Source organism: Rhododendron vialii, chromosome 2a, assembly GCF_030253575.1.
Source record: "Rhododendron vialii isolate Sample 1 chromosome 2a, ASM3025357v1".
Taxonomy (NCBI): domain Eukaryota; kingdom Viridiplantae; phylum Streptophyta; class Magnoliopsida; order Ericales; family Ericaceae; genus Rhododendron; species Rhododendron vialii.
The window spans coordinates 30312039-30322683 of record NC_080558.1 but is presented as its reverse complement, the minus strand read 5'-3'; the positions used below and the strand labels follow the sequence as shown (position 1 = coordinate 30322683).

Below are 10645 nucleotides of genomic sequence, written 5' to 3'. Positions count from 1 at the left end.
AGTAAAAGATTATTGCATTCTTTTGGTAAAAATTTATCTTCATTCTACTTCAAGATGCATGAAAAAAGCCTTCAAATAAACGTTGGAGTATATTGAAGTAAGTTGTTAAAAAAGCGTATGAAGTTAATGTCCTCTTGGACTATGGTAATTATTGTTTCTTCTTTCTGTTAATCCTATATGGTTAATAAATTTCAACTATGCAAATGGAAACAATAAACGTTTATAAACCAAAATTTGGGGAAAACTATATAACGACAAAAATGTTAAATAGTCAAAAAGTTTATTATTTTGTTGTTTAGTAGCAGTATATATTTTTATATACCATCCTGATCACTAACATTTTTAAACGAAACGAAATACTATATGTTAAAACTACGATTTAGAGGACAAACTTGTGTTAGGATAAATTTGCTCATAACTTCGAGAGAAAAAAAAAGAAGATAAATCCATACATGGAACACAAGTGTATGAAGACGTACAAAATCACGAAGAAAGCCGTGAGCCATAAGAGATTTGGAGCTGTTCGTTTATTAGCTAGGCAGGACAGAAGCTGATGAATCTGTTTAACGTGGAGAGAGATAACTTTCTAGAGAGAGAAATCGGGACCACACGCAAATGCCTTTACAGTGACGCTATTATCTGAACGAGTAACGACACGATTAATCAATAGTGTGCTCACTACGACTCCCCTCGCAAAACCAAAACCCATTCCCCCACAATCCATCCAATTCCTCCCTATAAATTCCCTTCCCCTTCCTTACTTTTTCCAATTCCTCTGCTTCTCGAATTCCCTGTTCAGCAAAAAGACACATTAAAAAGTTCCCATGGCAGAAGAGTTCCAGGAATCCGAAGTCATTTTCCAGGAAAATGTAGTGAACGGAGGAGCCGACGTTGTCGAGTGCCGAATTTCCAGGAAAGAAAACCCAAAGAGGAAAAAGAAGAAGATGAGTTCGATTCCGGTGGATATACCAGAGGCTTATTCCGGGAATCCTTGGGTACGGTGCGTTGAATTGGATTTCTTCGAAGACAACAAGGACGAGGAGTTGGTGCCGCCTCACGTGATTGTGGGTCGGCGGATTTTTGCCGGGAAAATGGCGTTTTCGGTGTGCAGTGGAAACGGGAGGACATTGAAGGGGAGGGATTTGAGTCAAGTCCGGAATTCAATTCTCAGGATGACTGGTTTCCTGGAAACGTGACCCTTCGGGTTTCCAAAATTAGGTTTAATTTAGACTATACAAATCAGACAAATAAGAAAGTAAAGCGAAGGAAATGATTTTTTTTCCATTGCTTATGTGTGAATGTCTTCACGATTGAACTTGGATTTAAATTCTCATTCATTGTAAACAGAAAATGAAGATTCGGAGTTCGGAAAGAAGAAAATAAAAAACAATTTGTATACTGGACGATGTGATCCTATTTGTTGTTGTACTAGTATAGTAATAATGGCACGTGCGATGCGCGATTATGATGTCCGTTGATTTGATAACTCAAATATCTATTGTGTTTTTTTAGTTTAATTACAAAAATGTTGAAGGGAAGGTTGATAAAAATTTGGAATGCATAGTGCATTAAAATGTTTTATAGTGTTGCTTGAAAATTTGCAAATACATATAGTTATTGGATGAGGTGAATAGGTAGCGTTAAGTTTCCTTGCACACTGATTTGCAGATGTCGGTACGATTTAATAATTACATGGATTAGAAGTTTAAGTTTGGTAGGGATGGGAAATATTACAAAAGATAAGAGGTCTTTCCGTTTGCCTAACGTCAAAACACTTTTGAACTTCGATGTTATCAGAAGCTGGAAGAAATTAGGAAGGATTGCGTAGATCTTTGTTCATTCTTCATTCCCAAAAGCTGAACAGTTTGGTGTAGTATTAAGCTTCCCTTCTTCCCAAAGAAGTAAGGATTATCAATAGTTTGTTTCTAAAAATATCTCAACAAAGCCTCTGCTTCATCATATTGTAAATTCCTTTCTCTTTTTGCACGCAAGTAGCTTTTAATATCCTCTCGCATGAACCCAACGTTTTCCTTTCCTCTTGATTGGGCACTAATGAGATCATGTGACAACTTAAGAGGTAACCCGATAGCATCAGCAATTTTAACAGTTTTATCTTGTGACTTAGTCAATCCTCTTTGATTCCTCATCATATGAACAGTTTCAGAAATATGTAACAAGTGATTGTGAGTCTCTCATCAAATCTTTTCCCAGTCCATTTCAATGAAGCCCGATCAAGTGATATGTACAAAAAATGCTTTGCAATTAGTTCTTGTCTCTAGTCTACCTAGTGACGTCGTCTGAATTCGTTTATCCACTCTTTTTACTCCCTCCTTACTACAAACTTTCTATTAATCATCACACCGTCTGTCTTGCTTTTAGATATGTAGTCTTTCGAACACAAAACCCTAAAATCCTTCCGTATTCGCAATAGAATCGATACGCAGCATCTTTCGACTCGAACTGCATGCCAATACATGGTGTACATTCCTTTTCGAACTCTTCACTATATTCTATAGACCCCTCAACTCTATCTTCCTCCATTTGAACAATAAACAAAGTAGGAGTATGAAAATTTGAAATGTATAAAAAATTCATACGGTCAACATTAACTATATTTTTAGAACATTAAAACTAAGAGGATTGCTTGGTAGATGCCAACTTACATGTAAAAGCAATCATGGGTATTTAAACTGGCATGACTTAACTCCGTAAAAAAAGGCAGAAATAGTAATCCCAATGTCTAATGCATAATTAAAAATGCAATGCCAGGCCAGACCCCAACCCATTTTATTAGTTCATTGCTAAAAGGGGAAATCATACTCGAGACGAGAATAAGGACAAACATGCGGCATTGGGCTTGGTTGAAGAACCGAATGAACAATACAAATTGTATTTACTTTTTTTTATCCAAATCACATTTCATTAAAGCCAAAAATGGCAAATTACAGCGAATCCATCTGAAAACAGAGAATGGGCAAATGTACAACAAGCCATCACAGAAAAAAAAGCTAAGAAAATAGGTGACAAAGGAACACCAGCAAAACCGACATAAATTAGAGGACAGGCCTTAGCATGTCTCACCGCCTCAAAGGGTCGGGTCACGAGGGGCCCTCAGTGTATCCCCTAGCTGCCTCGGTTTGAAGCACGCACCCAGTCAGAGACAAACTAAACTGAACTGATGGAAACAGGAATAAACAACAAACAATGACATAAACACAGCCACCATGGAGAATTACCACTGATGCAAGCCGGCCGAGAAAAAAACCACCCGCCGCCGAAGATGGAGGCACCGATTGGATCCTGAACCGGAGCAGTGGAGAGAACTTCTCCGGCAAGCTCCCGCTGACACGAGCAGGCTCCGGGCATGGAGAAACGAAGAAGAAATCCGCCTAGGCTAAACTACGAAACACCGGCCCACGGCGCCGATGACGGTGAATCTCCCCTGTGTAGATACTCCCCAAAGTTGAAAACTGGAACACTGGGCACCAGGGCCAGGCCCCGGCCCTTATCCGCCTACTTCGAAGCCAAGCCCCGCAAGCATTATTCGCCCACCACGTCCACCCACCAGATCTGAGAAAGCCTCGGACTGGTAACAAAACCAAACTGGAGAAACCAGTCGGTGAGAACCGGCCACGCCGGAAAAAACAAAAATAAAACGCAGCAAATAAAAAAACCCCAACACCCCTCACCTCTTCCACCGAAAACCCCCAAACCCTCACCACCCCACAACCCACATCCCAGCGCCGCCACCAACACCCAGTAGATCTGAAAGGCCCGGAGGGGACCAAGAAACCGGAGGATCACTGGCAGAAGCCATGACCACCACGCTGATCTCACCAGCACAAAAACCCCAAATCAAAGGGTGAAAAACAGCAGCAAATAGGAGAAGAGAGGAGGGAAAGAGAGAGATGGAAGAGAGGAGGAAGAGAGATAGGAGAGAAGGGGGAGACTAGGGGGAGGAGGCGGAGCCTCCCCCAAACCCTAACCAGAGGCGGCTGTTGTTTCTAGAGAGAGAGAGAGACTATTGAGCAGAAGTTTAAACAATACAAATTGTATATTAGATGGAATATGGAGTATATTAGATTGGATTTGTGAGTCAACTATGACTGCATGCATTTACTTCTGCCTTCAACTATGAGCTGAAACAAGAAAAGATTTCAACCAGTACAAATATCGCTATAAAAAAGAATAACCAAATTAGGCACACCAACTTGGAATCCAGAGAGTACCTCAGCACATTAGCAGTGTGTCCGCACTGGAATTCACCTCCAAACACAGAAGTTCTCTGACCTGTAGTTATATCCCATAAAACACAAGCTTGATCACCCGAACTTGTTATGAGATGAGTCTCTTCATCCGGAACATACTGGCAACAAGAAACATAACCCTTATGCCCGCTAAACGTTCTTGATACAGGTATATTCCCGTCTCTGTCAGTCGGGGAATTCAGGTTGAAGATGGAGCATACTCTGTCAAGCCCACCACATGGAACAGATTGACCAGTTGGAGAAAAGGCACATGTCATGACCCAAGCGCAGGGTAACTTTATGGCATGAGTTTTCTGGCTTGTGAGAGCATTCCATACTATTAGTCTCCCATCCCATACTCCGACATCAATATAATGCTGCCATGTTAAATACTCACAGTAGTATTATTCCTAAGTCTCCCATTCAATTAATATTCATTATATTACCGAATAAGTGAGTAACATCAGAGCCTATACGTTTTTTGGGTATAGTATTAACGCAAATTTGACCGTGTCGTTCCGAATCAAAAATATATTTATAAAAATTAAGAATTAACAACTACTTAGAGAATAGCGGTTAAGTCCAAGTATCAATCCACGGGGACAAATTGGCTGAGTTACTATAAATTCGACTAACTTTTAGATTAATTCGAAAAGAAAGAGTTTGATTGATTGGTTTGATTGTTTTAAGAAACTAATTAAACAAAAGAGCAATTAATCAAATGAGTTTAGAAACGATGGGAAAAAGTCTAGGGTTTAGAATCCACTCCAACCGCATAACCGTGTATTGCATAGACTGGATTAACACTCGAATCGCAAATCACTATCGCTAGGGCTTGCAATCCCAATCGACAGTGGCCAAGTAAATTTCTACAATTCATCAACCAGCATGGATTATCCCACGGCACGGACCGTCTCACTAGCGCGGTCTAGCCGCCTAACGGCACGGTCCGTCTCACGAGCATAACCCATCTCAGTCACCCAAATTGAGAACAATGAAAACTATTATGTGAATGGTATTTGAAAACTGTGGAGGCTTCGGTTATGGCCTCGGTAACCTAGCCAGACCATCGTTGACCGAGGTCTCATATTGGTACGGTCTATAGGATTGCACAGGCGGGCCACAGCGTATATCCTTCCATTTACTCGCTCGGTATCGAACCTCCTGTTAATGCTTCGGTTAATTACCGAAGCATGCATTCCGTTAAGGTCTCTTGAAGGAACGTAGCATAACAAGAGGGGACCAAGAGTGATACGTGGCAGATAGGATCATCTAGGTCAGGTCTGGCCATGTGCTTCATAACCGCCTTATCCGGTGTGTCATCTGTGATGTCATCCGAGGCGGTTACCTGAGCGTATCCTTCACGCGCTAGCTTGGAGGCCAAGCAAACCTAGGTCTATAAATACAAAGGGACTCTAACCTAAAGAGGTATGCCATCTTTCCCTAACCCTAGATCTATATCCTCCTTTGAGATCTAACTTGATCGTCGGAGGGTCACTAGGCTATTCCAGCCCTAGTGACTTGTTGCAGGGGAACGGAGCAGCGGAAGAGGAATACTAACTCAGGTCAAGGTCCCGTCAAATCGAACCCCTACAATTGGCACCTCTGCTGGGGATCTAGCCACTCTTTCAACATCCACTTCCCCCTTTCTGCTCCGTTCAGCATTCCTGAATCAAACATGGTTGAGATCGACGACGCGCATCATGGTGGTACCGCCCACGGGCTTGGTTCCCTCATGGACTACAGCCTGGCTTCCGGCGGAGCAACCGCCCTTGGAAAGACCCATGTATCCGTCGGAGTTGGCGCCGGAGCGTCAATTCCAGACGTAGGCCCATCCTCCGAGCTCCACTCCTACATCCGCCATCTTGAGCGGAAAATCGACGACCTCGCGACGGTGATGGACCGCGACAGACACGTCCGAGACGAGTTGGCGGAGATCAAGCACCTCCTCCAAATCTCCCCATCTCATTCCTCCGGGAGTCGCGGCGTAAGGAAGGACCGTCACACTCCCCCTCACAGTCGCGAAGTCGGTCACCTGCTGGAGCACAGATCCCGCCCCTCAGTCAAGGATCGTCTCGAGCCACCAAGACCGGCAGACGCTCGAGCCACAAAGGACACATCGCATAGGGACCGTTCCCGTTCCCCTATGCAGCTTCAAAGGAGACCATCGGCCTTCGAAAGGCTCGGTGCTGAGAGCGTCTCTGCCTCTTCCACCCACTCGGTCCGAGTGGGCAAGACAGGCAGGGAATCTACCCCTAGCCTCACAAGGGCGGCCAGAGGAAACGACGACCTTGTGAAGTTCCAGACTAGGGGATACCGCGAGCGCCCGAAGGGCCCCCGAGCCAGAAGTCCCATCGTCTCGCACCCCGACGGCGCACACAGCAGGAGCTCGGTCACTGAGCGCCTCGAGCCTTCCGCTCAGGACAGCTACCGCCATCACCACTGAGAACGCTCCCCCAAGAAGCCGATTAGTGTTGCTACAAAGAGAAAGGAACATGAACGATTGGACAAACTTGTCCCCAAGAAGCGTACAGCGACTGAGCGTCCAGACGGCCCCGACCGTTCGATCCGACCTCATCGTGACGCGCGGCTTACACGACTCACGACTTCTCCCTATACAAGAGAAATCGACTCAGTTACCCCCCCAAGGGATTCACCCAACCCAAGTTTGCCAAATACGACGGCAAGACCGAGGCGTATACTCACCTGGTTCAATACAAGCTTGTCATGTCTTTGTTTCTTCGGAACGAACCCTCGGACAATGCTTTCTTGTGCAAAGTGTTTCCTGCAAGCCTCGGCAACCTGGGCCTCACCTGGTTCAATCAACTCCCGGCTCGGTCAATTTCCTCGTTCGATTCCCTCTGTGATGCCTTCATGGCCCGATTCGTGACAAGCAATAAGCACGAGAAGGAGATCGATTCCCTCTTGGACCTCCGCAAGAGGAACGACGAAACGCTCCGGCAGTATGCCGGCCGTTACTGGGAACGATTCAGCTTCTCGGTCTCCTTCTCCTGCGCCTTGCACCGGTCATTGATAGCCAATGCTCGAGCTCCCGCCTGCAAACAAAGAACAAAAGAGATTCACCAAGTGCAAACATTCAGGTTGAAAAAAGCAGGACACAAACCATTAACTTACATTGAAAAGGGCCTGAGCTATCTCGGCCGTGATGTCCTCGGTCAAGCCAGTTACAGCCCGGGCATCCCTTGGAAGAATGCTTCCCCGAAGCATCCCGAAGGCTACCCCGAGGTTCTTGACGCTGTCGGCGTGATGGATCTGGCGACCGACAAAGTGGCGGAACTCCGGAGCCCAGGGGAGTTCCCTCGGATTGACCCAGGAACCTTCCTCCGTTCCACCGATCCCCCCTCCGGGCTCTCCCGGCTCCTCCTCGATCAGGATCGTCTCCTGATCTCCCCCTTCTCCGTCCCCCCCCCTCACGCCGAGCCCTCTTTTCCGAGGGCTCCTGTGGTGAAACAAGAGTTGCCCTCGAAGTCCTGGCGCCTGGCGTACCGGGGACTGTTCCCCTGCCCCGACCCGCCGGCCTCCGGCGTCTCAGATTCAGCACCTCGCGAGTTCCAGGACCCGCCATCTCTTCACTCAGCCCGGTTCTCTTAGGAGTATCTCGGTCAATTTCCTCGCGAAGGATTCCCCGAGGTCCGGAGTTACTCCCATCGGTCTCGATCGCAGCCTCTCCTCTCCCCCTCTCCCCTCATCCTCGTCCTCTCCCTCTGCCTCATCCTCGGCCTGCCCTCGGGACCCCCTGCTGCCTCGGTTTCTTCTTTAGAAAGCCCGTGTAAGTTGGGACGTACCCGAGCAGCTCTGGTGCGCACCGACTTGTGATGGGAATGGCGTAGGCTGCTGTAATCCGGGCCCGGTTAGCTCTTTCCCGAAGCCCTTGAACGATTCCCTCAGCTGCAAGGCAAAGCCAAAATAAGGAATCAGTATAAGTATGCAGGGCAAAACAAAAACATTCAAAGCATCTACTGAAGAGTAATTTCTACCAACCAGGAGCCCCGGTCCCAAACTGCACTCTGGTAGTGGTATCTGCATTCTCCCCGGGTCCGAACATAAAATTCCCGGTTACCGAGACATAAATGTTCACCCACTCCTCGGAGTCGGGGAGATGGTCGACAAGGAATGTGTCGTATCCGGTCCTACACGAGAGGTAGTATCGGTTGCTCTCTCGGTTGACTCCCACGAGATACACGCCGAAGAGTTCTTCCACCCTAAAGGTCAAGTTGAACTGCCTTCTCAGCTCGATGACGCTGGTGATAATTCGGTAAGAGTTCACCGTGAGCTGGGAAGAGGTAAGAGAAAGGGTCCGGAGTACTCGTCGGACGAATTGATGAAGGGGGAACCTAACTCCTCCCTCAGCGATTGCCATCAAAGGAAAAATCAATTCCCCTGGTTGGTGAGGAAGGGTCTTGGGGTTGTTGTCAGGAAGCAGCCGAACCTCTACGTCGGGAGGGATGCTGTAAACCCTTTTGAATTCGGCGTAGGCAGCTGGGGTCCCATTGAAATACTGGGTCAGATAGGGACACGGTCTCATCGGCCTCCTTCGTCCCCGAACCTCTTCAGGGGCATCGGCGAATGGGCCCGGTCCATGGCCCGATGTACTGGGAATCTCCATCTCCCAAGGAACGAAGGCTGTGATAGGACGTGAAGCTCTAAGAGGGTCCGAGGGTTCAATGGCGTCCAATGGAATTCGGTAAAAAGCCTGGGCACGACACTCCTCAAAGATCTCCTCAAGATTAGCAGAAGAAGAGCTACTGGAACTGTCCGAGGAGACTTCAACAACCATCCGCCCCTACCTAGCAAAAAAAATGTGTGTGCAAAAGCCCGTTAGCTATATGCCCAGGGAAAGCAACATGACCTAGCAAATGGGACGGAATGGTCATCGCTCCTTGGTAGATTTCCGGGGACCCTTCTCCGGGAGGGGTCTCCGAGGCCAGTGGTTATATCTATGGTCTCGGGATGAATATGGCCCTCGGGTTGAATTTAGACCTCGGGAAAGCTAAGAACAAAACGCTGGAGACACCCAGTGCCGCCGCAAGACGAGCAGCGGCAAACGGCGGTACAACCACAACGCGTAGAAATGTGGATTAAAGGGAAGAAAACTTGAAGAAAATGATTAAAACATGAAAACCAGCAGCTAAAGATCGTCATACCTGGGTTTCGTGTCAAGATCCGTGTCTAAACACTCAAAATCTTGATCAAAGAGCGGAAGGCGACGGCGGCAGCGGTTCGAGTTCAAAATCGGGAGAGCTTTATCGTCCTCTCTTTCTTTTCTCTCTTATATACTCGGGCAATCAGAGGAGGCGCCCGGGAAACGAAGCGTCGTGCGCCGAACCGTTGGATCTTTGACACGTGGCACCATCTGACAGATAAGGTCGAAAAGTTCTGCACCGAGGTTAGAACGCCGAATCACCGAGCCATTGGGCTTTTGATGCGTGTCACCAAAAGGACGGTCCGTACCAATCAACTGGTATTGCACGTGCCAGAACAACTGTTGGCTCATGTACCTCTGCGATGATCGACACGTGGCATCGAAAGCTGGGAATGGCGTTCCGATAATCCCCGATGTCATTTTTCTCTTCGGCGATTTGGGTATTGAAAGCCAAAAGCATAATGGATCATGGACAAGATTAACCCCCTGAAGCAAAAAGCCGATGCATCAGAGAGTTAAGGGGCTATTGTGGAGGCTTCGGTTATGGCCTCGGTAACCTAGCTAGACCATCGTTGACCGAGGTCTCATATTAATACGGTCTATAGGATTGCACAGGTGGGCCACAGCGTATATCCTTCCATTTACTCGCTCGGTATCGAACCTCCTGTTAATGCTTCGGTTAATTACCGAAGCATGCATTCCGTAAAGGTCTCTTGAAGGAACGTAGCATAACAAGAGGGGACCAAGAGCGATACGTGGCAGATAGGATCATCTAGGTCAGGTCTGGCCATGTGCTTCACAACCGCCTTATCCAGTGCATCATCTGTGATGTCATCCGAGGCGGTTACTTGAGCGTATCCTTCACGCGCTAGCTTGGAGGCCAAGCAAACCTAGGTCTATAAATACAAAGGGACTCTAACCTAAAGAGGTATGCCATCTTTCCCTAACCCTAGATCTATATCCTCCTCTGAGATCTAACTTGATCGTCGGAGGGTCACTGGGCTATTCCAGCCCTAGTGACTTGTTGCAGGGGAACGGAGCAACGGAAGAGGAATACTAACTCAAGTCAAGGTCCCGTCAAATCGAACCCCTACAAAAACCTAGGAAGCAAATACTCAACAGATAAAAAGAATTAAAATCATTCCATTGATATCATAGAAGGAGTTCTTGAACACATAATCCGATTCGAATAAAAACCTAATCTATGCAAATACAAAGTTACTCGGCATGGGGC

At 47.0% G+C, this 10645-nt stretch overlaps 1 protein-coding gene across 1 annotated transcript; it reads left to right on the top strand.

Moving 5' to 3' along the window:
• The first annotated feature begins 648 nt into the window (after positions 1-648).
• LOC131315906 (protein S40-1-like) lies at positions 649-1468 on the top strand. The gene has a single exon (XM_058345136.1). The coding sequence runs from the start codon at positions 825-827 to the stop codon at positions 1194-1196; it is 372 nt and encodes a 123-aa protein (XP_058201119.1). The 5' UTR covers positions 649-824; the 3' UTR covers positions 1197-1468.
• Positions 1469-10645: the final 9177 nt, after the last annotated feature.

What these genes read in the sequence shown, in the direction of transcription:
- LOC131315906 (XM_058345136.1), top strand. Translation starts at nt 825, where the DNA reads ATGGCAGAAGAGTTCCAGGAATCCGAAGTCATTTTCCAGGAAAATGTA.